Source organism: Corvus moneduloides, chromosome 1 (genome assembly GCF_009650955.1).
Source record: "Corvus moneduloides isolate bCorMon1 chromosome 1, bCorMon1.pri, whole genome shotgun sequence".
In the NCBI taxonomy this organism is placed as follows: Eukaryota; Metazoa; Chordata; class Aves; order Passeriformes; family Corvidae; genus Corvus; species Corvus moneduloides.
Window position 1 is genome coordinate 91,114,766 of NC_045476.1, and position 13,959 is coordinate 91,128,724.

Sequence of the window (13,959 nt, forward strand, 5' to 3'; positions counted from 1 at the left end):
TGCTGGTGGAGCTACTGGTCCTACTGTCATAACCCAGCTGAAAAATGGCCTTGTGAAGTTCATGCTCTGATGTGGTATTTTGACTTTTATGATTAATTTTATGCAAATACATGAAACCATTGTCCATCAGGATCAAGTATTAACCTACTCTGTTGAAAAATATCGAAATACTAGGAAAGTGGTTTATTTTCCCTCCATGCTGATTATCAGAGATTTGGAGTATTCTGCTCTTTGCCATTAAGTCAGCATATTCTGTGGGCTCTCAGTATTTCTGAAGCTATTATGATTTTGCTTATTTTGTGAAGGTACTTTCTAGCACTCTGAGGGTACTTTTTTACTATGGAAGTACTGTATTCTGATTTTGAAATAGTTCAAACAAATGTAATAACTGTTAAAATTGAAATCCTTGTGTGGTTCATTGAAGACTGCATTTGTGCATTGTCACTTGTGAAATTTTTCTGTGGTACCCTTGTAATGGAAATAATGCTTTCTTATTGATGTTTCTACAGCGCATTTAAAATCTGCAAGATTCTTCAGGAACGTTTATACCCTGATAGTGTCATACTATTACAGAAATTGCAATTTACCATTTTGAATATTCTCAAAATCTTTTCAGGTTGGTTATCACAGCAGTGACTTTGAGTCACCATATGTGTTAGTGCTGTTAAGGCTTTACTCTAAGCAAACCTTTGTACAAATAAGGTAACTTGGGTGATGCCAAGCAAGACAAGCATAATGATGCCTGGAAATTAAATCAAGAAAGGCACAGGGAAATATCTGATGCAGGTCATAAAAAGGGATGGTTTCTTTCGGGAGTGTTCCTGTTGATTTAAAATCCCAGTGAAAGCAGATCTTGCTGCTCCTCTTCAGCTAGTGAGCTGGATCAAGTCGCAGGGGTTTTTTAATGAGACAGACTTGCCATAGGGCAGTGTGTAGCTGACAGTAAGGAAAAATGGGGCAAGTATTTAAAGGTAGTAGCATCTCCCACTCCTGGCTGTGTTGCGACTGTGAATTGGCTTCCTGTAGCTGAAAAACTTCACCTTCAAAAAATTGTTCATATTTTAATGTTTTACTTTGTTTTATTCCTTATGTATATGATCCCAAGATGTGCACTTTAAGAAAGGCTCTATATTGACCTGAGTATAATTTCATATTAAATTTTCTCTGGAAAACAAAAGCCAGTGCTTTTCCAACCTCGTATTTTAGCCAACTATGCCCAGATTTGTTTGGAAAGAGCAATTAGGAGTCATTAACCTGCCATTCTAGAGCAAGGGATGAGATCTGTAGTGTCTTATACCAAATTAATTTCCAAAGAGCATGTAAGATGTGACTACAACCCAATTCTGACTGTCTTCTCCACTCTCCTGTGATGGATGTATTTCCAAAGAGTAAAACAGTAGTAATGTTGAACTAGAATAAGTGCTACTGAAATTGTGTAGCCAGGTGCCTGGCTTCTGTCCTTGACCTCTGAAGAGCAGTCTATTTATTGAGAGAACTGAGATTAGGGAACTAAGTTTTTGTCATTCTCGTTTCAGTACTCTGGTTGTGGGAATGTTTCATAATGTTTCATTTGTTACAGAAAACATTATGAAACCTAATGAGAAAAGATGAAAACTGCTTCATTTGGTTTGATTTGATGAATTGTGTTGTATTACTTCTATGAGCAAGATGAAGGTTTGCTTGTTTTAGAAGCAGTGCTTAATGTTTATTATTCTTCCTACTTGACTTAAAAACCAAACATAAGGAAAAAAACAACATGGTTGAAAAAATTGCCTTGATACTGAATGAGAATTCAGCAGTCAAGTCAAATTCCTTCACTACTATCCCACGTACAAACCCACTACAGACAGCAGAAAGGAGGTTTTTTCCAAGGATATGGAGGCTGCAAGCTTGGGTAGGACCTGGCATCATGGATGACCGGGGGATAGTACTATCACCCTATATGGGTTCATTATCCCAAGATATGGAAAATGCTTATGTAATGCTGTTTTCTTCCCCTTGTAGTTTGGGTTTGAAAGTTACTGCTCACTGGAGGGTTGGTAACACTCTGGTGTTTCTACAGGGAAATAGCATCAGGGGAGCCTGCCCAAGGGAAAGGTAGATGTGGTTAATATACTCAGCTTCTCAAAGTTATGCTTCTTGCTCATGAAGAGCAAATAGAAATGGATGTTCTTATTATTTATCAGGAAAGTGTAATGGAGAAGAGTAACTGAAATTGGATCAACCCAGCCTTTCTTGTCATCTGAAATGATACATAAATTTAGGTAGAACTATTTCTCTGTGCCTTAGTACATCAGACTTTCCTTGCTTTTAAAAACTTTTCTCTGCCTTTTTAGTTGGCTCACTTTTAATTTGATTCCAAATTGTTTTTTTCAATCTGATTAAATCTGGACATTTTCTCTTACAGAAGAACCCACTGTATTTAGCAATATTTTCTGTGCCATTACAAAGTGTAAAGATGGATTAACGAGTCACTTGCTTCTCACAGTCTTTGAAGGGATTGCTGTGGTTCAAGATCATTATCAGGTCTGAATGATTCCCTCACCTACAAGTGTACTTTGCAACATGCATTAAACTTTGGATACTAATGAAAGTTTCCTTTTTTTCCCCACTGCCTGAATGACAAGTCCCCACAGTGGCTGTACAAAACTGAGGTTTATATAGGTATGGCTCTGATGATTTTGACAGAGATACCCAGAAAAAATAAATATTGGGGAGCTTTACAAGTTAGTATGATTTAGAATTATTAGAATTCCTATAACTAGAATAATTGGATTGTCAGTCAATATCAAACACCAGCCCATTTTTAATTTCTTTATATTTTGTCATACTGTTAATTTAATGAGTTATAGTACATTTATACTTTAAATCTTCACAGGAACGTTTATGAAATTAAACTAGATACAAATAAACTTCTTGGACAGACTAATTCCAGCTAAAAAGGCAGTTGTGATTACCAGCTAGGTTCAGTCTGTTTTCCTTTAACATGAAATTGCCAGCAGGTGAGAGTAATATTTGGCATATAGAGACTCCTCGAGTTGGAAGCAGACCTTTGGATAGGACACACATTTGTGCACACAGGCAAAATACTAAAGTCATGATTTTTAGTATAGAATTTGCCTTCTCTTTAAATAACTCTGCTGCTTTGTCTACCTGGACATTTTCCTGATATGAACAGCAATGTGTTAAAGTAAACAGATGACAAGTGGCCTCACTCATATCTCAAAGCAGACTGTTGCAGACCAAATGCATTTCTGTAGTCACCACACTTCTATGACCTACTTCTGCAAATATTAAAAAAGCCTCATAAAATCAAAAATGTAAATATTCAGGAGAAAATATGAAAGTGCATACTATGCAGAGCATAATGCATGAAAAACTTTGGATACGAGTATCCAGATATTTCGCTTTGTTGAATAGAAACTGATGTTGTTCAAAACAATTTTTTTTGGAAAAAGATAAAATTTGTCAGCCTAAAATAAAAAATAAAAAAGAAAAACTAATTTCATTTCAAAAGAAATTAAAAAAACGTTGACATTTCTGTTAGTGGATGAATCTCCTTGACAGGCTAGTTCAAATTCCCAATTTGATTGTTTCCCAAACTCAAATATTTGAAAATTCCTTGATTCTTGAAAACTTTTCATCCAGTTTCAATTAATCATATGATGAGTAAGAGAGTATTACCTTACCCGTATTCTCATTTGAAAATATGAATCATCTTGTTGCCAAGAGTTGCTACTTCAAGGTGTAGCACAGTCTCATGAATTTACTAACCATGGGATCACTGTATTTTGCAGAATGTTGGAAGATATTGGCCTGCTTTCAACAAGGGGGATTGTGAGAGTATGGCACATATAAACCAAAAGCTTTCCAATACTTTGGAGAGCTTTGTGGGAGCCCTGCAGAATACCAGCAGTGACAGCTGTGAATGCCAGCTAATGTTGGGAAACATCCAGAGACGACTGCAAATGTAAAGCCTTTTACATTTTGGTACTCCAAATGGTTCTTCATCATTAGTGATGTTATTCTGTACATATGTCTGTGTTCTAAATTAAGTAATTACAGGAGAAATACTGTCTTTTTAAGCTTTGTTCATTTAACTGAAAACTGAGTGGATAAAATGTACAAATTAGTTAAGTACTTTAGAAAAATTCTGAATATTTCTAAAAGCCCTTACATTTTTTGCTGAGCACTTGCAGCAGATCTTGCTGCTCTACCAGCTGAATGCTTTGTATCACAATTAAGAAAATTTTCAATTTCCTGTGACTTCAGTTAGGTCAAAGTTTTGATATTTAATTTTTTTTTAATATTTCTTTTGATATGGCTTGTCCTCTCAATAGCTGAACATCTTTTTGCAAAATAGTAAGCATTCAGATCAGTTCAGCAGTTCAAAGAGTCAGAAACACAGTATGGCGTTTGTAAACGGATGGGATTGAACTCCAGATGATTTCTGATAGTTGCTATTTGCTGGAGGAAAACCATTAGATTTTAAGTAAAGCTGCTACTACAGAGTATTTCAAACTTGCCGTCAGCTAGAAGTAGACATTGTTATAATTGTTGCTATACTAGTTCATCTGTTGGATTGTTTTCATAATGGGCTTGAATGCTGTCTGTGAATTGCAGTAATAATACAGAAGAACTTGAGCCTAGATGCTGCTCCTAAGGACCATGAGCTCATGTCCAGTTTCAAAGAGAAAATCATATCTGATGTGTGCATACTCTTTATTACTTAAATTATAATTAGATAGACTTCTTTCATCCTGAACTGCAGTGATTTGTATCCCTAGGTTTTAAAAATGTGTGTTCAGTAAGAAACATGGAAGTGAGATATTGCTAGACCTGTCTTTCTTCATAAGCTACTGTTTGCTAGAGCCCTTAGCCATTGTGGGACTCTCTGTATCTCTACATATATATATAGAGAGAGATATACATGTGTATCTCTACATATGCAGTCTCATTTAGGCATGAAGTATGATGACCACTGCACCATATAAATACAGCAAGAGAAGGTCTTTAGAGGTGCTGGCTGCATGCTCAGTGTGTGTACACAGAGCGTGATGGGACCCTATTGTCACATTTAGTGTCTCTTTTCCTATTTGTGTTAGTCTTTATACATCGAATTGCCAATGGCCTAGTTCTGATAACTTGTGAAACTAAGGCTGTCATTCCAGGGTGACTGAAAATTTGGAGCTACAATTGCCGGAAAATCCAGCGGCAGCTTTCCTCAGCAATTTTAATCTCGTGAATGGTGGGTTCCACTTTTCTTCACTTTTATTAGTCCCTGTTGTGTAATTTTGTAGAACAATAATTGCTTCTTTGTTCTTTTAAATTCAAAGGGACACTGTTTATGGAGACTATTGACAAGGCAGTATTGTCACTCACAGTGAATTGAACGAAAAGGATACAATCTGTAGGAAATTTAATTAAGCAAACTGGTTAGCAAAGCTGTTAGTACTATTTTCCTTCTCTTCCAGATGTGAAAGTCAAAGATTTTGTGCAGAATATTACTCAGTTGAGGCTGGACATTGGTTCTTCTGTCAATATTTCTGAAGAAACTGTCAATACCCTCTTGGAAGCCAGTGTCTCTCATTCAGAGGTAAAAGATCAAAAAGTGTCAGATTAATGGATCAACCTATAGCATGATGTGCCAGCTGAAGCACAACAAGCCATGTTGCTTGTGTGGAATCTTATATTTTCACTTATCACTTCCATGTGATATACTTTGTGAGTTTTAGGACTTTAAAATAATAATGTGATGCATTAAGAGATCAATTTATAGCACTATTCCTCTGGTCTAAGTGGCACTGCTTCATTACTTTCAGCAAAGTTTTACCCTCTTGCGCTGTCACAGAATTGGGGCTTCTCTGTCTTGGTATTGTAGAAAAGATGGGGGTTTCTGGAGATATCATTTTGTACATTACAACCTCTGGTCCTTGCAGTATAGAGTTTTCTTACGCAATTTTTTAAAAATTCCTGTGTGTGTTCCTCACTCTTCTTACATTATCTTACCACTGTCTTGCTTTACTTTCACTTTGAGTTGTTTACTCTTGAGTATTTTAAGTTTTCTGCGTGAAAGGCTGTGTGTTACCATTGCTGTTTCTGTGATCCCAGTGATCAGTCAAAATCATGAGAAATGCCACGTGACTGACAGGTTGTCTCTGTGGCGAGTGTCAGTACGACTGTTAAGAGCTGAGGGTACACTTGGTGCAAACCGATCAGCTCAGTCAAGCAGCCACTGGGTGTCAGTCATGCTCCACTTGCAGAAACCATCGCAAGATCTCTGTGAAAAGTGCAGCATTAAAAAGTCGGTTCAGACCATCATAACTACTTATAGATGATTTGTTCTTCTGCTTCTGCGGCAGTGTGACTGCCTTTATTGTTAGCTTGTTATTGTGATACTACTAAATGGTAATGAGAGAAGTAATCTGAAAGCAATTCAGTTAAATGGGATTCAGTGCACCTTTGATGCTTTGGAATAACAATGCTAATCGGCTGAATTGTAAAATTACTTTCCATCCCTACTTTTTGCCAGCCATATGTAGAGCTTAGATATATACACACGTCTCACATTTGAATAACTATACAGAATTGTTTGTTTGCTTGGTGCTTTAATTGTCCCCCAGTCCAACTAAAGCATTAGAAAGCCTATGTCTCTTACTGATTAGGAAAGCTGCACAAGTACTTTTTAGAGCTATATTTTAGGCATTCCTATTATGTTTATTGTCTATAAAGCCACTTTCTAATAACCTTAATGGTAGCTATAGGCCCATTGTAGCCCTATATTTCTGTGATTATATACTACTACTGTGCTTGTCTCTGGAATGGTAAGAGTAAGCCTGGGAATTTTTTGTGCTTACTGTACTTATAATTTCTGCCTTGATGTTATGTGCTGTCCATGCTCATTTCCATGTGGTGAAGTGATTTGAAATGGCTTAAAACCTGTAACTGGAAGACTATAAGCATTTATTTACTGAATGTAGGAGTTTGGGTTAGCTCTGGTACTCAGAAAGCTGCAAGGAAAGTTCAGAGGATCTTACGCGGTAAAACACAGAATGGTTTAAAACTGCACTGAAATGGTGATATTCATGCGAGGCACAAGGAATTAAATTTCAAATTGTGTCTCAGTCAAATTTCCTCCCCAGAAAGAAGTCCAAATCAGTATCATCGTGCTCTGCTCACAGAATTATGCTGATATTCTATTCCTTGAATGCACAGAAAAAAAAAAGAATATTTAGAAATATAGGAAATCTTTTAGCATCAAAAAGGCAAAATTCTGTTCCAGAATAAAAATCAAAAAGTCAAGTTATGAAATTGGAAAATAAAATGCTCAGAGAAATTAAGGAGTTCAATTGCATATCCTGACTATCTTGCAGATCCTCTCCCTGACTGGGTACTCTTAACCAGCAAGAGATGCATTCAGTGGAGGCAGTAGAGACAGGTCCTGTCCTAAGCAGTACAATGGAGCCCTGTATTTTGGCTCCTACAGTCTCCTACAAAAACTTGTAATTTTCTGGACTTGTTGAGAATGGGTAGCTAAGAACTCCTGAGATACCTGGACTTTGAGCACTTGCCATTATCCAAGATGGTTTTATTATAGTCTCACCCACGGTCTGTTTAGGCATTTGTGCCTTCATCTGCTATTAAATAACACTTTAAAGCAGTGTTTAACTGAGAAATGTGAGCTGGCTCAGAATGGACATTGTGCCAAATAGGCATCCCCAAGTGTTAAATTGGTGTGTTCTTTGAAAGAAGGAAGGACCACGTTGTTTGATTTTAGTGATTCATATCCCTAGATTTTGATCTTCAGGTGTTTCTGCAGCAGAGGTGCATATCTGATAGAAGGAGTATATTCAGCATTGTAAATATGCCTGCTTATGGTATGAATGCTCAAGAATGAATGATTGATCTGTGAAAAATGAAAGCAAATCCTTGTAAGAAATACACTTCATCTTTTTATATGCACATGGAGTCTAAAGTAAGAACACACCAATCTGATATAAAGCTGTACGGTTTATTATTTCAGGTCTGTCTGTGCCTGCAAATTGTCATGTTACTGTGACACAAATTTTCACTTTATTGACTATAAAAAAAGGTGATGCATTTCAGGGAGAAAAAAAATTTAATACTTATATATTGTGATAGGTCCTTTACAGTGCCTTTGTGGTAGCTTTAACTGGAAGATGTGATGAAGAAGTACTTAGCCTGCTGCTAAAGCTGCCTGAAAACAGTAGGAGTTCCCTGGTAGCAGAAGAATTATGTTCTTTACCAGCACTGGACTTGTATACCACGTTTGTATTGATTATACAAAATTTGAATGTACGTCACATCATTTACAAGGTAGGATGTTTTCTTTTGAAGGTAGTATTAAACATACAGAGAGATAGATTAATAGTTCTACTATTTCTTCATGTATTCTTTCTCCATGAAAGCAAACAGTGGACATATGGCATTTTTTGTCTTTATTTAGTTCCCCAGAATACAACAGTTGAAGAATGGGGCTGATAGACGCTACTGCATTCAATTTCTTGCTTCCCCATGAAAATCATCACTGAGGAGTTAATTTTGAAAGCTTTACAGAGAACACAGGAAGTCGAAGACATAATAAAATTATTCTTTAGCAGAGTTTGACGTTCATGCAATTAGTCACTTCATTATTTGTAAGAGTGGAAGACTGATCTGACAACATTTGAACTAAAACCAGTATAGGAGCTCACATCACAAGAATGACAAAGCTATTTTCCAGGAAGAATTTGCACTGTGGATGCAAAAGTCTGTAGCACAACTGTATTAACTGTACAATTGTAGATAATCTGGGATCTAGTATGAGTATTCAGCGAGATAATGGTTTTATCTGTAAGGACAGAATTACTGAATGGGATAGTTAGAAGACATTTCAGTTCTTTTGGGGGTAATTGATTGACAGAAGATAAATGTAAGCATGAATAGCTGATATATAGTTATAACATTGTGAGGAAGAATAATTTTTTCTAAAGCCGTAGATGTCTGGTTCTACTCTGGATGCTGCATGCTCAGTTAAACAGGTTAGACATAGAATCTTAAAAGAAGACAATTTCCCAGAATAGGTAAAGATACCAGAGGGAAAAGAAAAGGTTTTTACTTCCTGAATTATTTGCAAACCTAGAAGGAAAAAAAATAGAAGAAAATAAACCAGTTCTTGTTCTGATGTGTGTTTCTGCTGAACTCTACAGAAACCTAATCAAGTCCTAGCAAAGAATAAAAAATGTTGTCAGCTCATCCTAAATGATAATGGAAATTCTGCTACTTTTTAGCCAAATAAGATATTTTTTTATAGGTGATTTTCAAATCTTAATTATTTTTTTTTTTTACTATTATAAAAAATAATAAGGTAATAATAAGTAAAAGCAGATGAAGGCTGAGAAGAAAATCAAGCACAGACATTATAGTACGAAGACAGAGGTAGATAAAGTAAAGATAATCAGAGGAAGAACTGAAACTATATAGTGAGATTGTAGTGGTTTTATTATTTTGCATAGGCAGGTAACAATGAATCAGTTTATATTATTGTTTCATCTAACTAATCCACAAAAGCAAAGGGAACTGAGAGAAAATCCATAATGATGAATTTGCATGGTGGAAATAGCAAACAGCCAATTGAACTTAGGTCAAGTAGGTAATAAAATGCACACAGTTATTTTGGGTATGAAAAATTCAAAGGCAGGAAGAGTGTGTCAGGAAAGTTAGTTACTTTAGGAGTCATATTAAGCAATAAAAGTGCTTTCTAGATTTAATTTAACTTATAAATTATTTTAAAAATATGAAATTGTTGCATTGAACATCCTTAAACTGGTGAAGGAAAAGTTTCCATTTACAGTTAATTCTAAGGGGATAGAATGTTGCAGATCCTATTAGCATCTTGGGTTGGAGAGCTCTCTTCAACTTGGCAAGTGTAAACATGTCCTCTGCATATTAATTCATGATTTGTCATAAGCCAGTTCTAACATTACATTACAGAGAGCTTCTCTTCAGCTTAATCTGAGAGCAACTGGGGAGTTATATCAAAAGGAGTTTTGTTTAACATGGTTTGTAGGAACATTATATAATCAGTTTTAGAATAAAGATGAATAATTTTGAATGTTTCATTGAAAGGTTAGCATTTGTTTCTAACTGGAATTTACTGTGGTGATTTTTTTCCTTCTTTTCCAAGGTCCAGATACCAGCTGAGATAGGCAATGTATTAAATATGCTACTGGATGTGGTTTCTAGTATCAGTTCACTTCTCAATAAAGTCCACCATGTCATGGAAAAACTTCCAGTGTTCCTCCAAGGAATTCAAAATATTGGTGTGCTCGACATCTCCACATTGCAGCAGGTATGGGTAGGATTTCAATATGCAAAATTAATTCCCATTCTGAGGTGATTTGGTAGGGATATGTGCTTAGTAAGGAGGCACACTAATAGAAATGATTTCCTAGAAAGTTGGGAACTTAGAGAAGAATCCATAAACCCTAACAAGATACATTTGGTCTCTTTCGAGCAGTCTGGTAATTCTGAGACTATTGATATGTCGGGGGTTTTTTGTTAACTTATGAGATCATAGTCTAAGTTACTTCAGTGTTTGTCAACTGACTAACATTATGGTCTATTATCTGTGACTTGGAGATAGCTAGCCAGGTCTTTTCTGCTAACAGCGTTTGCATGGGGTTTTTTTATGAGCAGACTATTATTTTGTTTACAAGAAATAGCTTAACTTTTTTTAAAGGATATGATTTCAAGACAGAATATGCAGTTCTTGTATCTACCACGTGTTTCTGTTCGTGTCACCTAAAGGGTTTGTGCAATAGTTCTGCTTGGCAGACATTCAAAAAAAAAAGAAAAAAAGTGGCATGAGGTGTGAGTGAGGGTATCTCTTTTGTCCCTGCCTTGAAGGGCAGGTGTATGCACACCTACACAGCCAGCACCGTGGTCAATCTAGTGTTAAATGAATCATCAGAAAGATTTCTGTTTCTAAGCAGGTTCTGATTCCATAGGAAGACCTGCTGACCCCCACGGCATTACCTTCTGGGTTTGCTGTCCTTTGTGGAAACTTGAGGATTGAATCTGGTTTAAAATTGCAAACCTCTAAAAGATCCCACAGTGGTAAACGGTGCAATCTGGTTTATTGCTAGAGTACAGAGTAAAAACTGCCTTAAGTACTATTTGCCTTAGTGATATCTTTTTGAAGATCTTCTAATCTGTGTGATAGAGACATGTTGAAAAATGCTGTTCTGGTGCATCTATCAGTTTTGGTTTTGAGCCTCTCTTTTTGGGGTGGCTGCTGCAATGAACGGTGCCTTTCATCAGGTACTTGCATCTTTCCTGCTTTCCTTAAACTTTCCTTCCAGCAAATGAAATATTCTTTTCAGACTGAACTCCCAAAGTTCCTTATTTGATAGAAGAACCTCTCAAAAGGTGCTGTTAAAAAAAGTTTGCAAAGGAACAAATGGAACAGCAGAGGGCCATCTGCTCACAGTTTTAAGCTTTGCTCGATGGCCACTCCTATTATCCTGTAATACATCGTAGATTTAACCTTGGCACTTTTGTTCTTTTTGAGTTCTAACCTTTTTTTGACACAATCTTCATTTTCTAATGTTTCGCTAAATCCCTTTTTCTTGTGAATTTGCTGGGATTTTTTGATCACCTAATAATTTGTAGAGGATTAAAATAATCAGTGCCTATTTCTTTTGTTAATAAATTACATTTTTGATTTCAAGGGCTCTTCTGTCTCTGTAACTTTTTTAAATTTCGAAGACTAGTAAAAGTGTGTCCTTTTTTTTTCATGTTTAACTCGATTTTTTTATACTTTCCAATAATAATTTTAGTTATTGATTATTTTTTGCTTCTTTTCTATGGTGGCCAAACTTGTGCTATTGAATAAGTGCTCCACTGAAGTGCAGATATTGCTTATACACCTCTGTCCTTAAATGTTTTCTTCTGCTTCCAAAGGAGTCCATCCTTCTGGATTTTTGTTTTCATGATAACTAAGAGCAAAGTAGTTCAAACACATAGAAAGATTTTCAGATAAAGAATGTAAATGTTTTTAAGGTAAAAATATGTGGACCTTCATCAGAAAGACATATTGTCAATTTTGAAGTTGACTAAAAAAATAATTACTTCTATAATGAAAGAAGAAATAAAGTAATTGTCAGCTATGTACAGGGATTTCTGTCTAAAAGGAAAAGTGAAAGGAAAGAAATAATTTTATTATATCTGTAAAATGTGAAGTTGAATTGAAAAGCTATACATATTGTAATAAAAGATGATGTAAAAACTCAATATCTATCCATCAGCAGTAATTGGAATATGGAGCCACATTCTACTGTTGAAAACACGGAGTGAATGGGTAACTCCCTGAGGAAAAACACTGCTGATTTCAGTAATGACTTTTACTTGTTTTTGCTGTTTGAAATTATTTGCTTATGTTTTCATACCTAATTTTTTGAATGCTTGTCACTCATCAATAGATAAGCTGCAGGGGACTCCCTGAGTTGCTGAATGCTGTTAATTGTGAGTGGTGGCCTCACTCTGTAATCCTTCCACTAACTTGAACAAATTCTCTGTTGAACCTATCACTGCAGAACAGTCTGGGTTATAAAGGTATAAAATTCTGACTTAGGTTTATTTGTGGCTACTATATTTATTCTTGTATCAAAAATGTTCTGTAACATTTTTAACTTCTCTGCCCTGCCCATATGTTTGCAGAAGACCAATCACAGTCCTCTGTTTTGATAGGTTGAATAGACTTATTTTAGTATTTGTTTTTTGCTTTAGTTTTTTTATTTTATAACAGGCTCTCAGTTGCCTAAGACAGCCTAGCATCGTTTTTGCATGCTGGGTTTGGAAGAAGAAATGTGTACAGTCTTTGAGGGGAATTATGACTGATGACTCTTGTAACCTGCTCATTCTTGTCTATACCTACTAAAATGACTTTCCTAAACTTGCATTCAGCTTTATCATAAACTGCACACATTTTTGTCTCTTACATGATCAAGGATGAGTGATATACTCAGGTGACCTCCATTTTATAGCAACATCTCTTGATTTCAGTTGATAAATAACATTCTGCACTGGTTATCTTTCTATTCAATTTGATTTGAATTAGGTAATTGGTTTCTTGCCATATTGCATTCTGATCTTCTTTTCTCCTGCAATGCCTTCTGGTATTAAATGATAGGCAAATTTAGGCAATTTGCTTCTTTCAGGGCTCACAGGAATAACACTAATGACTTCTCTGTAGTCCAGTGCTTTCTTTCCTGTTAACAGGCTCCGTGCAATATTTTCTTAATGCCATTTTTTATCTGCCACTACTAATCAGCAATGGGATCAATGCTGATTAATATTTTCTAGAGCAAGAACATTAATTGGTTGTTAGAGTTCACCTGAATTTGAGACAGCATGTATCTTTTTTGGGAAGAAAGGAATTGTTCTCCCATGTAAATATGTTTTGTTGGTCAGGAATGATAATTTGAGAATGCATTAAATTCTACTTCTCAAATATTTTTTGTCTTTAATGTTCTCCACTTTAAAATTTACAGTATACCTTGCCCTAATAAACATCAGAATCAGATATCCATTATTTCCTGGATCATTATACTCCTCCTTCCTGAATATATATGACTTTTCTACTTTTCAGATGGTGCCACCTAAATTTGATAGGCTTCTGAAAAACTGTTCAATCAAATCAGCAGTTTTGCTGCTATCCCCCTGATTCTGTCAATTTCAGGACAAAAAAGACTTTGACCTGTTTACATTTTTTCCCAGACTTAGGAATATCTATTTCTCTGAATTTGTTTCCTTTAGCCTTCTGGTTGCATTAAATTTTGAAATATCTTTAACCTCCTTGTAGTTTTCCAGGAAAATTGCATTATTTTTTCTCTTTCTTTCTCTCTAATGTAATGATTCTGAATGTATTTTAGTTTTATGTGCAAGCTGTAGCCCAGT

At 35.7% G+C, this 13,959-nt stretch overlaps 1 protein-coding gene across 1 annotated transcript in view; it reads left to right on the forward strand.

Moving 5' to 3' along the window:
- ABCA13 (ATP binding cassette subfamily A member 13) overlaps positions 1-13,959 on the forward strand; it is a 180,881-nt gene that overhangs the window by 31,302 nt on the left and 135,620 nt on the right. Inside the window, exons 12-18 of the mRNA XM_032118439.1 lie at positions 510-616; positions 2,408-2,526; positions 3,798-3,970; positions 5,172-5,248; positions 5,475-5,596; positions 8,143-8,337; positions 10,187-10,351. Coding sequence (XP_031974330.1) covers positions 510-616; positions 2,408-2,526; positions 3,798-3,970; positions 5,172-5,248; positions 5,475-5,596; positions 8,143-8,337; positions 10,187-10,351 — 958 coding nt within the window. The remainder of the gene's footprint in view (positions 1-509; positions 617-2,407; positions 2,527-3,797; positions 3,971-5,171; positions 5,249-5,474; positions 5,597-8,142; positions 8,338-10,186; positions 10,352-13,959) is intronic.